Genomic DNA, 23,580 nt, shown 5'->3' on the forward strand with positions numbered 1-23,580 from the left:
TACTGACATTGTAGGTGTGCGCCTGGCTGAAAATAAACTTTGTTTTCATGACGATTGCGACTTGGTCTTTTTGTTCTAGGCGGAATCTCTACTCTCAATTCAAGCAGACCTGAGCCCTTAACTTCCCACCAGAAGAGCTGATGAACACACACACACACACACACACACACACACACACACACACACACACACACACACACACACTGTCCGAGAGCGTTAACATTTTATTTTCAAGTATAAAGGCTTGGTCGCAGAAGGGCGCCAGGGTCGCAGGCAGCGGCTGGAGGGGCCGGCAGGGCGAGGTAGCTGAGAGGGGCTGGGCGCCGGCGGTCACATCACCGCGCAGCACTGGCACGTCTTCTGCTTGGGGCCGCCGGCCGCCCCGCCCTCGGCGGGCTCGGGCTGCGGGGCGGGCGCGTAGGTGGGCGCGGGGTGCGGGAGCAGCGGCTGGCGCTCGGCGGGCTGCGCGGGGGCCGCCGGGGGGCCCTGGTCCTCCGCCGCCGCCTTCACCCCTGACCCTCTCTGCGCTTCGGGACTCGGTTCTTGCTTCCTCCCCGAGGGCTCCTGGACCTCCGCAGTCTCCTCCTCCCCTCTCCTCGCCCCCTCGGCCTCCCGGCCCCCTTCCCTCCCTCCCTCGGCCTCCTCTTCTCTCCTCTCCCCCTCTGTCTCTCCCTCCTCTCCTTTCCTCTCTCCATCCCTCTCTTCCACTCCTCTCCTCTCTCCCTCCTCCTCTCCTCTCCTGCCTCCATCCTCTTCCTCTCTTTCCCTCTCCCCCTTGGCCTCCGGGCCTCCTTCCGTCCCTCCCTCGGTCTCCTCTCCTCGGCTCCTCTCCCCCTCGGCCTCCAGGCCTCCTTCCCTCTCGCCCTCGGCCTCCAGGCCTCCTTCCCTCCCTCCCTCGGCCTCCTCTTCTCTCCTCTCCCCCTCTGTCTCTCCCTCCTCTCCTTTCCTCTCTCCCTTCATCTCTTCCACTTCTCTCCTCTCCCCCTCAGCCTCCCCTCCGTTCCTGTCCCCCTCAGCCTCCCCTCCGTTCCTGTCACCGGTCTCTTCCTCTTTCCTCCTCACCCCCTCTGCCTCCAGGTCTCCTCTGCCCTCCCCCGGGGGCTCCGGGCCTCCTCTCCCATCCAGGGCGTCTGCCCCTTCCCTCTCCTCCCCTGGCGTTTCCTCGTCCCTCTCCCCGGCTTCCCTCACGGGTCCCTCGGCCTCTCCCTCTCCTCCCAGAGGCCCCCTCCCCTCCTTTCCCGCTCTTACTCTCTCCAAGCAGCTGCTCTCGGCCTCCTGGGGCGCCTCCCCTCCTTTCCTCTCCGTCCCTGGCTTCGCCTCTTCCCCCCTGGCTGCTCCCTGGGCCTCCTCGGCTCTCCTCTCCTCCAGCTCCCAGGCCTCAGCCCCGGGAGCAGCCTCCTGTGCCCCCTCGCTCCCCCGAGGCCCCTCCAAGCCCTCCATCAGCAGCTCTTCCCAGTCCTCGCCCAGGGCCACTCTCTCCACCCAGATGAAGGAGCCCTCCTCCCCCCCAGACCCGCTCTGTCCATCCCCAGTGGGGGCACCTTCCCTTTCGGTGGCAGTTTCTCCCTGCAGTCGCTCTTGGGGCCTCGGGGAGGGGGTCTGGGCGGGCTCTGGCCCCCTGCCGGACTCCCCCACGACCTCCGAGTCACTGCCCCCCAGCCCCTCCCACACCACCTCCACCACAGCTGGGCCCTCCTTCACCCAGGCCGGGAGCTCGGGGCTGCCAGCCGCCCGCCTGGCCCCAGTGGCCTCCAGCACGGCCTCTTCCACCCTGGCCTCCAGATCCAGGCCTGGGGGGCCCACACAGTCCTCCGAGGCCCTCAGCCCCTCCCACACCACCTCCACCAGGTCCCCTCGGGTGGCCTCCACCCTGCCCTTCTCTGTCCCTGTCTCCCTAGGCTCCTGCTCTGGAGGGGGGCTGGGCCCCGGGCAGGGGCCATTGGCTTCAGAGGCCTCTGCCGCCCCAGGGTCCTGGCCCAGGGCCTCCCCAGGCTCAGAGGGCACCTCTGGGGACTTGTCCACGAGTCCAGCTGGCAGGGAAGTTCTCTTGTCCAGATCGGGCTGGCCTGGGGAGAGAGGGAAGGAGAGGAAAGAAGGTTTTGGAGTGAGGAAGGACCGAGGGGACCCTGGTCCCCACTCCCTGCTGGCCTGGGATCTGGGAGTGACCCACCCACTCCAACACCCACCTGCAGGACCTGCCTCCATGGTGGGCTGGGAGAGAGGACGGTGACCCTGCAGAGATAACAGGGACATGTCTGGATTGGCTCACATGCCCACCTCTGGCCCCTGCATGCCAGTGCCCACCCCCTGCTCAAACACCTTCCATGGCTCCCCATTACCTGGAACACCGAACTCCACATTGCACCTTGGCCTTCAACACCTCTCATCTCCCTCTGCTCTGGAGCCTTGCACACAGTTGGTCCTTAATCAATACTGCAACCATGCAGCCAATCTCCACGTTAGGGGCCCACCCTTCTAAGTTACTGTATACAGGAACTTTTGTGTGTGTGTGTTTTTGCTGGTCTGGGGATGGAATCCAGGAGTATTCGACCTCTGAACCAAACCCCAGCCCTACTTTTTATTCTTTATTTTGAAACAGGGTCTCACTGAGTTGCGGATGGCCTCACTAAGTAGCTGAGGCTGTCCACAAACCGCGATCCTCCAGTCTCAGCCTCCAGAATGCTGGGATTACAAGCGTGTGCCACCACACTGGGCTACAGAGGAAACCTTGAGTGTTTTGTAACTGTAACTTAGGTTCCAGAGTGTGTATGTGTGGAGGGGCAAGTCATAAACAAAATATATAATGTTAGAGCCAGGCATGGTGGCACATGCTTGCAATCCCAGCATTCAGGAGGAGGAGACCAGAGGATCTCGGTTTGTGGACAGCCTCACCTACTTAGGCCCTTTGCAACTCAGTGAGACCCTGTTTCAAAATAAAGAATAACGCTGGGCGTGGTGGCGCACGCTTGTAATCCCTGCGCTTGGGAGGCTGAGACAGGAGGATCGCACAGGTTGGAAGCCAGCCTTGGCTACTTGGTGAGGCTCTCAGGAACTTAGTGAGACCCTGTTTCCAAATAAAGTATAAAATAGGTCTGGGAGTATAGCTGGAGATAGAAAAATCCCTGGGTTCCACCCCCAGTACCACCAAAAAAAAAAAAAAAAAAAAGGAGAAGAATAAGAAGAAGTAGGTCTGTGGGTATAGCTGGGAGGTAGAATGCCCCTGGGTTCCATCCTTAGTACGGGAAAAAATTTAAGAATATATATATATATAGTTAGTAATAATGTTATATTATATGTATAATGTTAGCCCCAGCACTGTGCACACGCACACACAAATAAGCAAGGGTTTAGCCGGACGTGGTGGCGCACACTTGCAATCCCAGCATTTGGGGGCTGAGACAGGAAGATGGCGGTTCCCGGACAGCCTCAGCTACTTAGCGAGGCCCTTCGTAACTCAGTGTCTCAAACTTAAGAATAAAAAAAAAAATAGGGCTGAGGGTGTAGCTAGGGGGTAGCATGCCCCTGGTTTCCATACCCAGTACCACAATGTTATAATGTCAGTACCACATGTTATAATGTTAGCACAGCAGCAGGGGCTGGGAGGGCTGGTGGGAGGGCAGGAATTGCAGGCACTTCACCGGGCCTACTTGCTTGTTTTCTTTCTGGTGCTGGGGATGGAACTCAGGGGCATTTTACCTCCGAGCTACACCCTCAGCCCTATTTTTTGTTCTTTATTTTGAAACAGGGTCTCACTAAGTTGCGGAGGGCCTCACTAAGTAGCTGAGGCTGGCCGAGAACCTGTGCCACCATGCCCAGCCAGGCCCACCTTCTCACAGAACTTTTTTTTCTGAAGGTTGAACCCAGAGGCAGGCTACCCCCAACCTTATTTTATTTATTTATTTATTTATTTATTTATTTATTTATTTATTTATTTATTGTGGTACTGGGGTTCCTGGAAGCCCTTCTACCTCCGGGCTACACTCCCAGACCTATTTTTACATTTTTTAAATTTGGAAACAGGGTCTCCTAAACCAGCGCGGGCGGCTGGCTTCCAATCTGCGCGATCCTCCTGTCTCTGCCTCCCAAGCGTGGGGATTACAAGTGTGCGCCACCACGCCCGGCCCAGCCCTATTTTATTTTTGAAACAGGGTCTCAGTATGTTGATGTGAGTCTCACTACTTGCTGAGGCTGTCCTCAAACCTGCAATCCTCCTGTCTCAGCCTCCCAAGTACTGAGATTACAGGATCACAGTGTGGCCACCACTCCTGGCTCGCTCGTTCTTCCTTTCTTCTTCCTTTCTTTTTTCTTTATTTATTTTGTGGTGTTGGGGATTGCACCCAGGAACATTCTACCTCCTAGCTACTCCTAGCTACACCCTTAGCCTAGTTTTTTATTCTTTTTTTTTTTTTTTTTTGCAGTTTTGGGGATAGAACCCAGGGGCATTCTACCTGCAAGTGACACCCCCAGCCCTATTTTTTATTCTTTATTTTGAAACAGGGTCTCACTGACTTGCAAAGGGCCTCACTAAGTAACTGAGGCTGTCCTCGAACCGTGATCCTCCCGTCTCAGTTTCCCAAGTGCTGTTATGACAAGCGTGCGCCACCATGCTCTGCTCAGTTTTTACTCAAAAGCCAGGCCCACACTTGGCTATATACAGACTTTTGAAAAGCAAAACACCTCATCTTAAAATATGACTCAGGCCGGGCGCGGTGGGCACGCTTGTAATCCCCGCGCTTGGGAGGCGGAGACAGGAGGATCGCGCAGGTTTGAAGCCAGCCTAGCCGGCTTAAGAAACCCTGTTTCCAATTAAAATATAAAAATGGGTCTGGGAGTGTAGCCTGAAGGTAGAAGGGTTTCCAGGAACCCCAGTACCACCAAAAAAAAAAAAAAAAAAAAAAATCTGACTCAGGCTGGGCATGGTGGCACACACTTGTAATCCCAGTATTTGGGAGGCTGAGACAGGAGGATTGCGGTTCACTGACAGCCTCAGCTATGTACTGAGGCCCTCTGCAACTCAGTGAGACCCTGTTTCAGGAATAAATAATAGGGCAGAGGAAGCCGGGAGTGGTGGCGCACGTTTGTAATCCCTGTGCTTGGGAGGCAGAGACAGGAGGATTGCACAGGTTCGAAGCCAGCTGCGCCAGTTTAAGAGACCCTGTTTCCAAATAAAAAGAATAAAAATAGGTCTGGGAGTTTAACCTGGAGGTAAAAGGGTTTCCAGGAACCCCAGTACCACCAAAAAAAAAAAAAAAAAAAAAAGGCAGAGGGTGTAGCTCAGAGGTCGAATACCCCTGGGTTCCATCCCCAGACCCACAATAAAACATAAAACAAAACAAAACAACAAAAATAAAGACTAAAAAATAGGGCTGGGGTATAGTTAGGAGGTAGAATGTCCCTAGGTTCCAGCCCCAGCACTGCGTACACGCACACACAAATAAGCAAGGGTTTAGCCGGGCGTGGTGACGCACACTTGCAATCCCAGCATTTGGGGGCTGAGACAGGAAGATGGCGGTTCCCGGACAGCCTCAGCTACTTAGCGAGGCCCTTCGTAACTCAGTGTCTCAAACTTAAGAATAAAAAAATAAAATAGGGCTGAGGGTGTAGCTAGGGGGTAGAATGCCCCTGGTTTCCATCCCCAGTACCACAAAAAGGAAGGAAGGAAGGAAGGAAGGAAGGAAACATAACTTGGAAGTAGAACACCTCTGGGTTCAATCTCCAGTACCAAAAACAAAAAACAACCACAAATCAAAACTTCCCTGGGCCTCTTACTGGTACTAAACGAATCTTCTGACCCTCTCTAATGGCTCCTCCAGGTGCCTGCTGCACCAACCCCCCTTTTATTATGGCACTGAGGACTGAACCACAGGCAGCCCACCTCTGAGCTACACCCCAGCCCGTTTTATTTTTTGTTTTGAAACAGGGTCTTACTAGGTTGCTGAGAGCCTCCCTGTGCTGCCGAGGCTGGCCTTCAAGGCGCGATGCCCCGTCTCTGCCTCCTGAATACTGGGATTTCAGGTGTGTGCCACCATGCCAGGCTACTAATTACCATTTTAGACATAGGGAAGCTGAGGCTTGGGCAGGAAAAGCCTGCTGAGCAGTGGGCCAGTGGCCCTTGGGGAGAGCTGAGGTCAGTACTCTATTTTCAACCCCCCCACTCCCCCTTCTCTACCCGCCCACTGCCCAGCTCCTCACCTGCCTGCGCCAGCTGGGCCTGCCAGGGGGCTTGTGCTGGGCACCTGTGGACGCACTTTGCAACAGCTGCAGTTGGGATTGGAGTCTGAGGAAGAGATGGGGCTACTGGGAGCTGGCCCCCAGGCTCAGTCGGAGCCCTCCCCAAGGTGAATCAAGAATCCCGTAGGGCTGGGGCAGGAGTGACAAGTGAGCGGAACTCACGTGAACAGACTATCTTCCAGGTTTCTGATGCGCGTCTGAGCCTGGCCCTCGGGTGACTGGGAGTCCCTGGAGGCGGGGTTTTGAGGCTGCTCAGCTGTCCCATCCATTAGCCAGCGCTCCCGGAGAGACTTCCTCTAGACATGGGGAGGGAGCCGGGGGCTGAGCATACACAGCCAGCCCTGGGCAGAACCCCTCCTGACACCCCAGGCTGGGGTCTTTCTTTCTTTCTTTCTTTTGTGTGTGAGTGCGTGTGGGAGGGGCACTGGATTGAACTCAGGGGCATTCTATCTCCAATCTCTACCCCTTGTCCTTTTTATTATTTATTTTTGAAACAGGGTCCCCGAGAATCTCACTAAATTGCTTAGGCTGATCCTCCAATCTTTGATCCTCTCGTCTCAGCCTCCCAAATACTGGGATTACAGGTGTGCGACACCACGCCCAGCTGGGCAGGTTTCCCATTGCCCCACACCCACCCAGCTGGGACACGCATCAGGCTGGTATCCGTGCCCACGTGGGTACCCAGCCCCGGGTGGCTGGCCCAGAGCTCTTCCCGGCGGGAACACACACCACCGGTCCCCTCCACCGCCCAACTGGGGCAGACACCCCGGGCCCACACGACCCTTCCAAAACGGGACAGACACTCCCAAAGGTGGAATTCCCGCCCCGCCCTGAGGGCCCTACCGGCCCCTCCCTGCCCCACGGCTGGACTGAGGGTCCCCTCTTCTCCCCAAACTGGGGCAAAGACCGACCTCCTCGGTTCCCAAATTCTTCTTGGGGACAAATGTCCCCATTCCCTCCCAGACCGGGGATGACACCCTCCGAGCTGGGACCAGCGCCTCCCGACGCCCTCCCCTATCGGACAGGAGCTCCTATTGTCCCGCGGAGCGTCGGGCACGGCCACCCCACTTCCCTCCAGGGTCCAGCGGGCGCCCCCAACCTTGAGCCGCTCCACGCGGAGTTTCTCCTCCTCCAGCTCCCGGTGCGCGGCGCGGATCAGCTCCTGCAGCCGCCGCTTCTCCTGCGCACAGAGGACCCGCAGCTGCGCCCGCGGCCCGGGAGGGGCGCGGCCTGCGCCCCCCGCGCCTCCTCCGCGGGGAGCCGGGGCTCCGGGCTGGGGACCCGGCGGCGCGGGGGGCTGCGGCGCGCTGACTCAGCAGCCGGCCGGGGGCGGGCGAGGGCGGGGCGCGGGGCGGGGCCGGCCGCGCCCGGGATGCTGCGGAGGCCGCGCCCGCGCCCAATGGGGGTCGGGGGATGGGGTCTCGGGGGCGGGGCCTTGGCTGGGACGCGGGAGCCGGGTCAGAGCCGCGGGGGTCCAAGATGGGAGGGTGCAGAGATGGGCATCCGAGGGAGACGAGGGTCGGAAATGGAGGTGCTGCCACCGGGCTCTGAGAAACCCCCGTGGAGGTGGGGTCCAGAGAGGGATGGGGCGCGTTCGGTGGGAAGGTTAGGGAGATGGGGTGCAGAGTCTGGAATCAGAGGTGGGAGTTGGAGACGGGGTACACAGGCGGGAATCAGAGTGGGTGCAGAGGAGACGGGAGTGGAAGGGTGGGGTCAGATAATGGGGTGCAGAGGTGTGGACAGACATGGAATACAGAGGCGGAGAGGCAGAGGTGGGGTACAGGATGTTGGGGTGCAGAGAGACGGGTACAGAGGTGGGATGCAGAGGTGAAGGTCAGAGGTGAGGTGCTGAGAGGTGGCCGGGACACGCGGTACAAAGGTGGGGTGCACAGAGGGGGTGCAAGGGTGGAGTCAGAGAATTGGGGTGCACAGGGGGAGATGAGAGGTCAGGGGTGTGGGGTTCGGAGTTGGAGCTGCAGAGATGGGGTGTGGAATATCGGGGTGCATAAGAGGAGGCAGGGATGAAGATGCTAGGTGAAGGCCAGGTAAGTGGTACAGGGGTGCCGGGGATGTAGAGGCGGAGATGCGCAGGGGTACAGAGCGGTGGGTGCAGAGGCTGAGATTAGGAGATGGGGATGCGGAGATGGGGTGCAGAGGTGAACTACAGAAAACTGGGATGTTGAGATATGGGGTGCAGAAAAGGTCAGAAAAATGAGTCATAATATCAGGAACCCAGATAGGGTGCGATGATGGAGGTCCAGAGAGGGGGCGGAAACAGAGGCCCATAAAGAAATTCCAGGAATGGGATCCAAGACAGGGTCTGCGATGAGGCTCAGATGCGGGTGTTCTGGAACCTGGGATCAGGGGGCTTCAGACGATGCTGGGTCTGGGGGTGCCGGGCCACAGCCTCACTGTTCTGGGGGTGCCAGTGACTGAGCAGGGGAACTGGGTGGGGCTGGGCATTTGTGTGCAGCACCCTGAGCAGGGCTGGAGCCGAGGACGCTGCCCCCTTTCACAGTGCGAGACTTGCGAGACTTGCTCCTAGGGATGGGGAGGCCAAAGGGGAGTCTGGGGAACAACTGGGGATTCCGGGGGCACAGTGGCAGGGGTCACTTACAGCGATGACCTCCAGCCGCTGCCGGTAGAGGGAGCTCTCCACCATGGGCCTGTGGGAGAGGGAGGAACTGAGGGGGCTTCCAGGGCCCACATTCCTCAATTCCTCATCTGACACTCTCTCTCTCTCTCTCTCTCTCTCTCTCTCTCTCTCTCTCTCTCTCTCTCTCTCTCTCTCTCTCTCTCTCTCTCTCTCTCTCCTCTCCCCACCACCCCCTCTTTTCTCTTATCTCCTCTCTATCTCTTCCCCCGCCCTGGGGGGCATTTTACCTCTGAGCTATACCTCCAGTTCCCCTTTTATTTTTTGCAGAACTGGGAATTGAACTCAGAGGCATTCTACGTCCTACACTCCAGCCCAATTTTTTATTATTCTGAAACAGGGTCTTAAAGCCTCACTAGGTAGCTGAGGCTGTCTGCAAACCATGATCCTCCTGTCTCAGCCTCCCAAATGCTGTGATTACAAGCACCATGTGCAGCTTGCCTATTTATTTATTTATTTATTTATTTACTTATTTATTATGGTACTGGGGGTGGAACCCAGGAGCTTTCTATCTCCGGGCTATACCCCCAGACCTATTTTATATTTTATTTGGAAACAGGGTCTCACTAAGTTGCTGAGAGCCTCACTAAGTAGCTGAGGCTGGCTTTGACCCTGTGTGATCGTCCTGTCTCAGCCTCCCAAGCGCAGGGATTACAAGCGTGCGCCACCACGCCCGGCTCAGCCCTTTTATTTTGAAACAGGGTCTTGCTAAGTTGCTGAAGCTGGCCTCTAACCTGTGATCCTCCTGTCTCCACCTCTCAAACCTCTCAAGCACTGGGAGGACAGGCAGGCACCACGGCGCCCAGCCAGCAGCCTGAACCTCTTCCTTTCTTGCTTGTGTTTTTTGTTTTTGTTTTTTGGTACTAGAGAATGAACCCAGGAGCATTTTACTTCTGAGCTACACTCCCAGCTCCCAGCCCTACTTTATTCTTCCTTCCTTCCTTCCTTCCTTTCTTTCTTTCTTTTTTTTTTTTTTTTTTTTGTGGAACCAGGGATTGAACTCAAAGGCATTTTACCTCTGAGCTAAACCCCCAGCCTGATTTTATTTCTTATTTGGAAACAGAGTCTCTGTAAGTTGTGGAGGGCCTCACTAAGTTGTCAAGGCTGGGTTTGAACCTGTGATCCTCCTGTCTCAGCTTCCCAAGTACTGGTATTACAAGTGTGTGACACCATGTCTGGCTTTGTCTTTATTTTAAAAATTTATTTATTTATTTATTTATTTATTTATTTATTTATTTATTTATTTATTTGTGGTACTGGGGTTTCTGGAAGCCCTTCTACTTCCGGGCTACACTCCCAGACCTATTTTATATTTTTATTTCAAAACAGGGTCTCTTAAGCCAGCGCGGCTGGCTTCGAACCTGCGCAATCCTCCTGTCTCTGCTTCCTAAGCGTGGGGATTACAAGCGTGCGCCACCACGCCCAGCTTTTAATTAATTTATTTTTGTGGTACTGAGGCTGGAACCCAGGGGAATTCTACTTCTGAGCTATACCCCCAGCACTATTTTTTTTTTTTCTGGTACTGTGGCTGGACCCAGGGACATTCTATCTCTGAGCTACACCCCCAGCCCTATTTTTTATTCTCTTTTTTTTTTTTGTGTGTGTGTGTCTGGTGATGGAACCCAGGGACATTCGACCTCCAAGCTACACCCCCTCCCTCCTTTTTATTCTTTCTTTCTTTCTTTCTTTCTTTCTTTCTTTTTGGTGGCACTGGGGTTCCTGGAAGTCCTTCTACCTCCGGGATATACTCCCACGGGCTACACTCCCAGACCTATTTTTTTAACATTTTTATGTGGAAACAGGGTTTCTTAAGCCAGCGAGGCTGGCTCCGAACCAGCGTGATCCTCCTGTCTCTGCCTCCCAAGCGCGGGGATTACAAGCGTGCGCCACCTCGCCCAGCTTATTCTTTATTTTGAAACAGGGTCTTACTAAGTTACGGAGGGCCTCACTAAGTAGCTGAGGCTGTTTGTGAACTGTGATCCTCCGGTCTCAGCCTCCCGAATGCTGGGATTACAAGCGTGCGCCACCACGCCTGGCTTATTCTTTATTTTAAAGGAGTTTTATTTATTTATTTATTTATTTATTTATTTATTTATTTATTTATTTTTGTCTTTTTGGAACTGAGGATCAAACCCAGAGCAGCGCACCCGAAAAGCAGGCGCTTTGCCACTGAGTGACATCCTGGCCCCTATTCTCTATTTTGAAATAGGATCTTGCTAAGTTACTGAGGCTGTCCTCAAACCTGAGAACTTACCCTCTTGGCCTCCCAAGTCCTGGGGTTGCAGGCATGTGCCATTATGTCCGGCCTGGATTCGCTTTTCTTGGCCAAGACCCCGGTGCTGCCCACAGAGAGCCCAGGGTTTCCCCTCTGCACCTGGTAGGAGCCTTGGCGGATGGCAACAGAGCGTCTCGTAGAGACCATGAAGGTTAAGCTAAAACCCTCCCTGGGTCTGAGCTCATCTTTTTTGGCTTCAGTGTTCTCATCTATCAAATGGCCAGAGACAGCTGGGTAGGGGTCATCATGCAAGATAGTATTCATACAGGGAAAAATGTGGGCATGGAGCTCTGAAAAGAGCACTGTGGTTTATTTTTCATTTTTATTTATTATTTATTTATTTATTTATTTGGTGGTACTGGGGTTCCTGGAAGCCCTTCTACCTCCGGGCTACACTCCCAGACCTATTTTTATACTTTTTATTTGGAAACAGGGTCTCTTAAGCCAGCCCGGCTGGCTTCGAACCAGCGCGATCCTCCTGTCTCCGCTTCCCAAGCGCGGGGATTACAAGTGTGCGCCACCACGCCCGGCTATTCTTTATCATAATTTAAATAATCCCCAGGATTAATGCTATTTATGATGAATTATAATTCCACTCCCAGGATGTCCTACAGACTCCTCATATCCTCCCCTTGAATGCTGTGTGTCTTTGTCTTACACCCTCTTTGAACCTCAGCTTCTAGCCAGGGTCCCCTGAGCGCTGGAGATGAGGGAATGGGGGTGGGTGGCCACCCACCATCACCATGGTAACTACAGAGCTGCCTCCTCCACCTGCCACCCCCTCCCTGGGGCAAGGGTCACTGGGTCAAGATGCCTAGCACTGGACTCTGCGCTCCCAGGAGTGGGACTGCTGGTTTAAGGTTTAACCTGAGATTCCTCAGTCTGTTCTCCCTTGAGCACCTCTGCTTCCCAGCCCTGAGCCCCTGCTTGGCCCCCACACTAGAAACTGGAGGCTGGCTGGTGCTGGAGACAACTGCAGTACAGTCACAGTCACATCAGCTTTTTTTTTTTTAAACAGGGTCTCACTAAGTTGCTAAGGCTGGCCTCAAACCTGTGATGCTCCCGTGTCAGGCTCCCAAGGACTGGGATGACAGGCGTGTGCCACTATGCCCAGCACATCGACCTTTTAGCCTCGTGGACAGGCACCAAGCGGCACCTGGGCATGCTCTGTTGGCCAATGTCTAGAAAGTGACGTCTGCCCCTGGGACTCCTAGCCAGAAGAAGGTGCAGAGACCCTCAAACGTATTGGTTGGAATAGTAATCTTTTGGGGAGAATCGGGACCCCACTGCCCACACTCCAGCCAGGACCTCCTGCACCTAAGTGTCCTGGGTTTCCGCTCGCCACCTCTCCACCTCCCCCTCACTGGCTGCCAGCTGGCAGACATTCCTACAGAGAACAGATCGGCCCACCCGGGCACAAAGCTTGTGCTTGTCCCGAGCTGCGCACAGGGGCGCGCGCCTGTGGTCCCAGCACTTGGGATGCTGAGACGGGAAGATCGCAGGTTTGGACCGGCCTCGGCAACTTAGTGGGACTCTCCGTCACCTCAAAATACTCTGTTTCCAAAGAAAAAATAAAAAGTAGGGCTGGAGGTGTAGCTCAGAGGAAGAACGCCCCTGGGTCCCATCCCCGGCAGCACTCACACGGGCACACACACAGCTTTATCAATTCATTGTACTTAATCCTGCCAGGGGTCCTAGGAGATTGCTGCAGCCTTGTCCCCATTTTACAGATTGGGGAACCAGGGCTCTGAGCATGGTGAAAAGACTTGCCTAAAGCCGTGAACCCAGGAGGGGAGAGCCTGAGGGGCTCAGACCTGTCGGGAACACACACTGTTTGGGAGAGGGCCAGGAAGCTTCACCTTGGCAGCGGGGAGGCCAGCCTGGGGGTCCTGACCCCGCTCGGGGCAGGGGACTGGACTGATGCTTTGCTGGGTACCCCTGAGGAGCCCACAGTCCCTGCTTATGAGTTTGTCTCTGGGGGAGGGCTCAAGTCCCCAGCAATCTCCTACCCCCAAGATGATATCTCTGTGCCTCTCCCTTACTGGGGGGGGGGGAGGATCAGATTGCCGTTGCTAGGCAGCCAGGTTTGTAGTTGGTGAATAATGAAGGACCCAGAAGGCTGGGCAACCAAATTGGGGTCCTCAGTGGGGGAGCCCCCTTTGCAGAGCTTTTCACAAACCCCAGAGCTCCTTACCCTCCTGCATTAAAAAGCCCCCCCAATGGAATATCAAAGTACCTCACATACCCCTTCCAGTCTGGCTTCTCTCTGACTACAAGGTCACTGGGGGGGCCACAGCCTGCCCCTGGTCACCGGGACACTTGGTGGCCATTTATGTAGGTGGATTCTCATTTTCCGTTTTCCTTTCCAAGTTTGGGAGCTGTCATTTCTTGTGTCCGATGGCGGACGCCCCCTCCTACTTTGAACACTTGAAGAGGGAGGGTGACTCCAGGGGCAGGTGTGGAGACCAGGGACTCCATCGTTCTCTGCGCCCCTCAGCCCTGTAATAGCTCCACCCCCAGGCTGGACTTCGGGCTCCCAGGCTGCCAGCTGAACCTCCCTGAAGAAGAAGAAGAGGGGTTTTCAGGGAGAGTGATGCCGCCCACCCAGGCTGTGGGGCGGGGGGGGGGGACTCTAAGCAGCCTGTGAGGCTGGCCCCCTTTTTTTTAGTGCTGGGGTTGAACCCAGGGGTGTTCTACCTCTGAGCTATACCCTCAGCCCTACTTTATTTTTTATTTTGAAACAGAGTCTTGCTAAGTTGCCGAGGCTGGCTTTGAACCTGTGATCCTCCTTTGTCAGCCTCCCAAGATTGAGGATCACAGGTGTGTACCACCACGACCCCCAAGTTTTCTGCTGCCCTGGTCTCTTTAGAGGAGCCCCGGCAGGGCTCTTGGCTCCCAGGCAAGGCCAGCGTCCCCCCAGCCCCTCCAAGCCCTGCCCACCAGCCCTGCAGACCCCGCACTTACATGGGTGTGGCCGGGGACCATGCCTGGCTCTGCAGGGCCATCTCTGCCCGGAAGCCCACTTTGAGGTCTCCGAGTTCGAGACCCACTACCTGCTTTCCTGGAGGAGCCCTGGAGGCTGTGACTTGGCTGGCGGGCAGTGGGGGGGCTGCGGGGCGGCACTGGGAGAGCAGGTCCAGCTGGTTTGGGCTGGGAGGTGGGAGGTGCACGGAGGGGGTGGGGGGGGGGCTGGCGGCCTGTCTGGGGAGGCACTATCAGCTATCTGGATAAATTATTTACCAGCCACCGGCCTCCTGGCTGCACTCGGCTGCCTCCCGGCAAACACAGTCACACGCGTGCGCTGAGGACGGTGGGGAGTCGCTGACCCCGCCGTGCGGGCCTCTGGGCACCTCTGTTTTCACCGCAGCACCTGGCACCGCGTCCTGCCAGCACCCAGGCTCCCTGGGGGAGAGGGGCGCCAGCCCAGGGCCCGCACCACAGCCAGAGCTAACTGCGTCTTGTGTCTGGTTTCAAGGCCCCGGTCTCCCCTCCTGTGAAATGGGAAGATTGGGTTCCAGTGGCCGCCAGGACTGGACACTCTTTAGATGGAGCAAGGGTTAGAGGCAGGATGCTGAAAAGGGAGGCCTGGAGCACCCCTCGCCCAGACCTGAGATCCCTGCGCTTCACCCCCAGCCCATTCTTAAAGGGCCAGCACCCCTTCATTAGCTGAAGGCATCTTTCTTTTTTCTTCTTCTATTTTTAAATTCTTTTTATTCTTTCTTTTTAAATTTATTTTGGTGGTACTGGGGGTGGAACCCAGGGGCTTTCTACCTCCAGGTCATACATATATACATATGTATTTGGAAGCATCTTTGTTCGGAGATTGCTTGCCTGATAAATTAAGATCAGAGAGAATCTATACTCCCATATATTTTATTTGGAAACAGGGTCTCACTAAGCTGCTGAGAGCCTCACTAAGCAGCTGTGGCTGGCTTCGAACCTGCGCGATCCTCCTGTCTCAGCCTCCCAAGCGTGGGGATTACAAGCGTGCGCCACCACGCCCGGCTTCCGACCGCATGCTTCTTTTTCCCTCTTGGGCAGTCACTTCTAGGACCCGGCAGGAGTCGCCCTGGTGTCCACGGTGCTTGGTGCTGACCTGTCACATTCCCGGCACTCACGCTGTGCCACTCTGACCTTGGCCTAGACAAGAAAGGCCCTTCCTGCCATGGACCCCAGGCTCCCCCCAAGCAAGGGGAGCAGACCCACCCACACCCTACACCTCCCTTGTCTGGACCCTACTTTGGGGGTTGGGGTCAGCTGTGAAGGGCATGCAAAGGGCATAGGCATACATGATGGAGGGTTCCTTGGTACAGACACAGGCTTCTCAAAATACTGGTTAGTTGGGGGTGGCAGAGCCAGGCGTGGTGGTGCATGCCCGGTTTGAGCCCGGCCTTAGCAGTTTTTTATTTTTTAATTTTTTGCAGTAGTAGAGATGGAACCCAGGGGCATTCTACCTCCGAGCTGCACCCCCCCTATTTTTATTCTTTTTTTTTTTTTTTTTTTGGTGGTACTGGGGTTCCTGGAAGCCCTTCTACCTCTGGGCTACACTCCCAGACCTATCTTTTTATATTTTTATTTTTGGAAACAGGGTCTCTTAAGGCAGTGCGGCTGGCTTCGAACCTGCGTGATCCTCCTGTCTCCGCCTCCCAAGCACGGGGATTACAAGCGTGCGCCACCACACCTGGCCCTATTTTTATTCATTATTTTGAAACCAGATCTCACTGAGTTGCAAAGGACCTCACTTCACTAACTAGCTGAGGTTATGCTACATAACAAGTGGTCCTGAGCCAGGCGTGGTGGCGCATGCTTGAAATCCCAGCATTTGGGAGGCTGAGACAGGAGGATCATGGTTCGCAGACAGCCTCAGATACTTAGTGAGACCCTTAGCAACTCAGTGAGACCCTGTTTCAAAATAAAGAATAAAAAATAGGGCTGGATTGTAGCTTGGAGGTAGAATGCCCCTGGGTTCCATCCCCAGTATCAATCAATCAATAAACAAAAATAAAAATGATTGGGGATATAGCCTGGGGGTAGAATGCCCCTGGATTTAATTCCCAATACCACCAAAAAATTTTTTTTAATTTATTATGAGATAAGGTCTTGCTAAATTGCCCAGGTTGGCCTTAAACTTGTGATCCTCCTGCCTCAACCTCCCAAGAACTGGGTTGACACATGTGCACCGCCAGGCCCAGCATGTGCGTGCGAATGTATGTATAAAGTATTTTTGTGGTACTGGGGGTTGAAGTCAGGGGTGTTCTATTCCTGAGCTATGCCCTTGGCCCTTTTTATTTTGAAATAAGGTGTTGGTGACTTGTTGTGTGAGGGCCCGGCTAAGTTGCTGGGGCTGTTCCCCATCCTGCAATCCTCCTGTCTCAGTCTCTCAAGGACTCTGAGATCACTGGCCTGCACCACTGCGCCCAGTTTTTGTTGAAGTACTGGGATTGAACCCAAACCTCGAACATGCTAGGCACACGCTCTACCACTAAACTGCAATCCCAGCTCTTATCAATTTTATTTTGAGGCAGGATCTTTCTAAATTGCCCAGGTTGGCCTTGGGCTAAAGTTTTTTTCCTGCCTCAGTCTCCTGAGTAGCTGTAGCTGTACTATAGGCACGCACCACCATGCCCAGCTTAGAAATCTCCCCACCCTTCTCTCCTCTTCTCTTCTCTTTTCTTTTCTTTTCTTCTCTCTCTCTCTCTCCTCTCTCTCTCTCTCTCTCTCTCTCTCTCTCTCTCTCTCTCTCTCTCTCAAACACACACACATCCCACAGTTGGGGAGGTTACTGGGGATGAGATCCAGGGATATTCTACCTCCCAGCCACAATCCTCAGCCCTGTTTTATTTATTTATTTATTTATATTTATTCATTTACTTTTTTGTGGGTCTGGTGCCGGAGCCAGCCAGCAAAAGTACGGGTTCCGAAGAGAGGCATGGGGATGAAGAATTAAACTCTTAAGAATTTGATTCCAAGAATTTTTAAATTCTAACGTGGGGGTCCGCCAGCCTACTATGTCTACTGGCCGACCCCTGCTCCTGGGTCAGTATCTCTACTGGCCGACCTACTGGCCGACGCCTACTTCTGGGTCAATATCATCTCTCTTGGCCGACCTCTCCACTCCTGGGTATTTAGAGTTACAGGTCAATCAACATCCTTGTGCTATCGCCACCAGGATACAATAAAGACCAATCCAAAGCACATACATTACAGTAGGGTAATCAGTACCATCGTGCCAGCACCACCGGATCTTCTCTCAGGCCTTTTACTTTGAACTTTCCATAACCCCAAACCTTGTTAACTCTGGGCAAAGGACAGTCAGCTGAATCAGAAATATTCTTTTAGGGTAAAACCTTAATGGCTTCCCACAGTCTGGGGATGGAACTCAGGAGCATTTGACTTCCGAGCTACACCCCCTGCCCTATTTTTTATTATTTATTTATTTATTTTTTTGGTGGTACTGAGGATGGAACCCTTCTACCTCCAGGCTACACTACCAGACCTATTTTTTATATTTTATTTGGAAACAGGGTCTCAAGCCAGCGAGGCTGGCTTCGAACCTGTGCTATCCTCCTGTCTCCACCTCCCAAGCATGGGGATTACAAGTGTGCGTCACCATGCTCAGCCTTATTATTTATTTTGTTTATTTATTTATTTTTTTGGTGGTACTGGGGGTGGAACCCAGAGGCTTTCTACCTCCGGGCTATACTCCCAGACCTTTTTTATATTTTATTTGGAAACAGGGTCTCACTAAGTTGCTGAGAGCCTCACTAAGTAGCTGAGGCTGGCTTCAAACCCGTGCGATCCTCCTGTCTCAGCCTCCCAAGCACGGGGATTACAAGCATGCGCCAGCACGCCCGGCCTTATTTTTTATTTTGAAACAGGGTCTCACTGAGTTGCAGAGGGCCTAACTAAGTAGCTGAGGCTGTCCGCAAACTACGATCCGATCCTCCAGTCTCAGCCTCCCAAATGCTGGGATTACAAGCATGCACCACCACACCCAGCAGTCAGCTCCATTTTATACTCATTCATTCATTCATTCATTCATTCATTCATTCATTGTGGTACTAGAGATAGAACCCAGGGGTATTCTACTTCTGAGCTACACCCCCAGCACTATTTACTATTACTATTATTATTATTAATTTTTATACCCACAGTACTATTTATTTATTTATTTATTTAGGTACTGGGGATAGAACCCAGGGGCTACCTCTGAATGACAACCTAAGCCTTAATTTTTTACTCTTTATTTCTTTTTTTTTTTTTTTTTTTTTTGCGGGTCTGTCTGGGGATGAAACCCAGGAGCATTCAACCTCTGAGCTACACCTCCTGCCCAATTTTTTATTCTTTTTTATTTGAAACAGGGTCTAAGTTGCAGAGGGCCTCACTAAGTAGCTGAGGCTGTCCGCGAACTGCCATCTTCTGAGCTCAGCCTCCTGAATGCTGGGATTACAAGCCTGTGCCACCATGCCCAGCTTGCTTGCTTGCTTGCTTGCTTGCTTGCTTGCTTGCTTGCTTGCTTCCTTCCTTCCTCTTTCCTATCTTCCTTTCTTTCTTTCTTGTGGTGGAACCCAGAGGCTTTCTACCTCCGAGCTATACTCCCAGACCTATTTTATACTTTATTTGGAAACAGGATCTCACTAAGTAGCTGAGAGCCTCACTAAGTAGCTGAGGCTGGCTTCGAACCTGCGTGATCCTCCTGTCTCAGCCTCCCAAGCACGGGGATTACAAGCTCGTGTCACCATGTCCAGCTCTATTCTTTATTTTTGAAATAGGGTCTCATTGAGTTACAAAGAGCCTCACTAAGTAGCTGAGGCTGTCTGCAAACCCTAATCCTCCTGTCTCAGCCTCCCAAATGCTGGAATTATAAGTATGCGCTACCATGCCCGGCTTCCTTTTTATTTTTTATGTTGAAACAGTGTGTTGATAAATTGCTTATAGGTGGGGGAAACTATGCCCAGCCATGCCTGTCTTTTGTTTGTCTTTTTTTTTGGGGGGGGGTAACAGGGATTGAACCCAGGGGCATTCTAAATCCGAGATATACCCCAATGCTTTTCATTTTTATCTTATTTGTTTATTTGTTCATATTATATTTTTGGAACTGGGGATTGAACCCAGGGCATTCTACCTCTAAGCTACATCTCCAGCTTTAATTTTTTATTCTTTCTTTCTTTTTTGCAGTACTGGGGATTGAACCCAGAGCATTTTACCTTCAAGCTACATCCCCAGCCCATTTTTTATTATTTATTTTGAAATAGGGTCTCACTAAATTGCAAAGGGCCTCCTTAAATAGCTGAGGCTGGCCATGAGGCTACAATCCTCTTGTCTCAGCCACCCAAGTACTGGGATTACAAGTGTAATCCCACCATGTTCCGGGCCTTTTTATTTTTTGAGAGTCTTACTATGTTGCTGAGGCTGGATTTGAACCTGCAATCCTCCTGTCTCAGCCTTTAGTTGGGATTATAAGTGTGTACCACCACACCTGGATTTTTTTTTTTTTTTTAGTATTAGAGATTGAGCCCAGGGCTGTTCTACCTCTGAACTATACCCCTGACCCTTTTATTTTTCATTTGGAAACAGGATCTCACTAAATTGCTGAGAGCTTTACTAAATTGAGGAAATTGACTGCAAACCTGCAATCCTTCTCAGCTTCCTAAACACTGAGATTACCGGTTTGCCCTTTACATACCGGCTCACGTGTGTGTGTGTGTGTGTGTGTGTGTGTGTGTGTGTGTGGCATTGAGGATTAAACTCAGAGGCATTCTACCTCTAAGCTAAACCCCCAGCCCAATTTTTTCCTTATTTATTTATTTATTTATTTATTTATTTATTTATTATTTATTTTGCAGTACTGGGGATGGAACCCAGGGACATTCTACCTCTGTGCTATACCCCGGTCCTATCTTTTAGTCTTTTTATTTTATTTTATTTTATTTATTTATTTTTTTTGCGGGTTTGGGGATGGAACCCAGAGGCATTTGACCTCTGAGCTACACCCCCTGCCCAATTTTTTTATTCTTTATTTTGAAACTGGGTCTCACTGAGTTGCAGAGGGCCTCACTAAGTAGCTGAGGCTGTCCAGGAACCGCAATTCTCCTGTCTCAGCCCTCAGCCTCCCAAATGCTGGGATTACAAGCGTGGGCCACCACGCTCGGCCCAGGCCTTTTTATTTTCTTCTTTCTTTCTTTCTTTCTTTTCTTCTTTCTTTCTTTCTTCCTTTCCTTCCTTCCTTCTTTCTTTTCTTTTCTTTTTTTTTTTTTTTTTTGTAGTACTGGGGATGGAACCCAGGGGCCTTCTACCTCCGGGTTACACCCTCAGCCTATTTTATATTTTATTTGGAAACAGGCTCTCATTAAATTTCTGAGAGCCTCACTAAGTAGCTGAGGCTGGCTTTGAACCTGGGCAATCCTTCTGTCTCATCCTCCCAAGTACTGGGTTGCCAAGCGTGCGCCACCAAGCCTGACATTATTTTTCATTGTTTTAAAACTAGATCTCGCTAAATGCTAAGGCTGGCCTTAAACTTGTGATCCTCCTGTCTCAGCCTTTCAAGGACTGGGATTACAGGTATGCAACATCCTGTCTGATTTGGTTGGGAATTTGGGATGTTTTCATCAGATAACACATTTTATTTTATTGTTCATAGTTTGATTTTATAACTTTTAAATAGATGCACAGTATGTGATCTTTTTTTTGTTTTTGGTGGTACTGGGTGGGGTTCTTGGAAACCCTTATACTTCCGGGCTACACAGACCCATTTTTATATTTTTATTTAGAAACAGGGTCTCTTAAGCCAGCGAAGCTGGCTTCGAACCTGTGCGATCCTCCTGTCTCCGCCTCCCAAGCGCGGGGATGACAAGCGTGCGCCACCACGCCCAGCATGATCTTCCTTTTATTTCTATTTGTTTGGTACTAGGGATTGAACTTAGGGGCATTCTATCTCTGAATTACACCCACCAGACCTTTCTATTTTTAATTTAATTCTTTATTTTGTGATACTGGGGATTGAACCCAGGGAGATTGCACCTCTGAGCTAGCCCTCAGCCCTTTTTATTTTTATTGTTTTTTATTATTTATTTATTTTGGTGGTACTGGGGGTGGAACCCAGAGGCTTTGTACCTCTGAGCTACACTCCCAGACCTATTTTATATTTTATTTGGAAACAGGGTCTCACTAAGTCGCTGAGAGCCTCACTAAGTAGCTGAGGCTGGCTTCGAACCTGTGGGATCCTCCTGTCTCAGCCTCCCAAGAGTGAGGATTACAAGCGTGCGCCACCACACCCGGCTCAGCCCTTTTTATTTTTAAAAATTAATTACTTAAGTAATTTTGGTATTGGAGAGTGAACCCAGAGGAATTCTATGTCCTGCCCTGCTCCCTCCCCCCATTTTTTTGCCATACTGGGATGGAACCCAGGGGCTTTCTATCTCCAAGCTACACCCCAGCCCTATTTTTTTTATTCTTTATTTTGAACCTGAGTCTTATTGAGTTGCAAAGAGCCTAAGTAGCTGAGGCTGTTCAGAAACCGCCATCCTCCTGTCTCAGCCTCCCAAATGCTGGGATTACAAGCATGTGCCATCCACACCTGGGTTCTCCCTTTTTTGAAACAGGGTCTTTACAAAGTTGCGGAGAATCTCCCTAAATTGCTGAGCCAGGCCTCTAACCCAAGATCTTCCTGATTCAGCCTCCTAAGTACTGGGATCACAGGCCTGCGCCACCACTTAGGGCTTCCTCTTATTTTTTTTATTTTTTTAGGTACTGGGGAAGGAACCCAAGGATATTCTATATCTGAGCTACATCCTAGCCTTTTTTATTTTTTATTTTTATTTATTTATTTTTTGTGTGTGTGGTACTGAAGATTGAACCCAGGGGCATTCTATCTCTGAGCTATACCCACAGCCCTATTTTATGTTTTTCTTTGAAAAGACCTCACTAAATTGCCGAGGCAGACCCCGAACCTGTGATCTTCCCATTTCAACCTTTCAAATACTGGGATTACAGGCATTTGCCACCACGCCTAGCTTTAATTTTTACTTTGAAACAGGGTCTCACTAGGTTGCTGACAGTCTCACTAAGTTGGTGAGACCGGCCTGGAATCTGCGATCCTCCTGCCTCAGCCTCCCACGTACTAGGATGACAGGCGGGTGCCACGCGTATTCTTTAGGTATCTGTCTTGTTTCCGGGCCATCCCGGATAGCATGTTGGGGTGGGGCGGGTTCTGAGGGAAACCTGCTTCTAACAGGTGGAAGTCGGCCGAAGTTCGAGGGGAAAATGTCCCCGCGGGTGGCTCCGGCCACACAGCGCTCTGGCCCGGATGCTTTCTGCTCCCCTTGCCGGGGCTTCTCCAGCCGGCGGCGCGGCCGGAGGTGACCCTCTTCCAACCGTGTCCACTCCGAGTCCTCTCTCCTTCCTCAGCGAGGGAGCGAGCCTGGCGGCGGATCCCTCGCACACTTTTCCGGGGGGGGGGGTCGGGGAGCCCAGGAGAGGCGGCTCCGGGCGCCCCCTCGGGCCGAGCTGTGCGGTGCAGCGCGGAGGGCGCGGAGGCCATGGGCGCCGCCCGCCGCCGCGGACACGGACTGGGCGGGGAGGGGCAGGCTGGGGACCCCTCGGGGGACACCCTTTCCCCTGAGGCCCCGTGACTCAGAGGCCCCGTGCTGCGCTTCCCGGCCAGGTCTCCTGGGCGATGCTAGGGACGCTGGCCCCAGCAGGTGCCCAGGTGCGGCCGGCGGGAGGACCCCGAGTTCAGCGTGGTCCTCTAGGTGGCCAGCAGGGCTTAGGGAAACGTTTTCCCCAGAAGTTCTGTGCCCTGGGCTGACCCAGGGCACCGGTGGACGAAACTCGGTGCCCGGGCAGGGTGCCCCCGCCGCGAGGGCGGGCCGGGGCGGGGCCGGAGTGCTCGGGCAGGTGCCGGGGGCGGCGCCCAGCCCGGCCCCCCGGGGCCGTTCCTGGAGGCCAGAGGCGGGTCAGAGCCGGGCGCTCGGGCGACGCCTTAGAGCCACAGGTGCCGGGCTGGGCGCGGCGTCCTGTCTCTGGGCATCAAAAGCCTAGGTCTGGGGGCCGAGGCTTCCACGCTGCTCCTGCGCCTAGACCCCGGACAGCGGAGCCCTGGGGTCGTTTGAGGCTCAGGGCCTCGCGCCCTCCGGGCCGGACAGCGAAGCCCCGGAGCGGGACACCCAGGGCCCCGGGCTGGAAGGCGAGGTCGCGGGGCCCCCGTCGGGGCAGCGAGCGGAGACCCCGGAGCGAGAGGGCGAAGTCGCGCAGCGGTCAGCGGAGCTGGGCACCGGGCGCCCCTGGCCAGGTAGCGACGCCCCTGCGCTGCCTGCAGCGGGAGGCGCGGAGGGCCCGGGGCAGCGCCCGTCCCCCGGCCCTGAGACCCCCTCCTCCTCCGGGGCAGGCTCGGAAGCCCCCCAGCCCGGCTCCCCACCGCGTC

At 53.4% G+C, this 23,580-nt stretch overlaps 1 protein-coding gene across 1 annotated transcript; it reads right to left on the minus strand.

Annotated features, from left to right (window-relative positions):
* Window positions 1–330: 330 nt before the first annotated feature.
* PALM3 (paralemmin 3) lies at window positions 331–14,164 on the minus strand (the record flags this gene model as incomplete). Its single annotated transcript, XM_080715390.1, has 8 exons — window positions 331–462; window positions 1,063–2,066; window positions 2,187–2,232; window positions 6,193–6,277; window positions 6,394–6,527; window positions 7,331–7,411; window positions 8,849–8,897; window positions 14,124–14,164. The coding sequence occupies 8 exons, from the start codon at window positions 14,162–14,164 to the stop codon at window positions 331–333; spliced, it is 1,572 nt and encodes a 523-aa protein (XP_080571516.1).
* Between the last annotated feature and the right edge of the window lie 9,416 nt (window positions 14,165–23,580).

The sequence above is a fragment of the Muscardinus avellanarius genome (genome assembly GCF_963383645.1).
Source record: "Muscardinus avellanarius genome assembly, chromosome: 18".
NCBI classification, from domain to species: Eukaryota; Metazoa; Chordata; class Mammalia; order Rodentia; family Gliridae; genus Muscardinus; species Muscardinus avellanarius.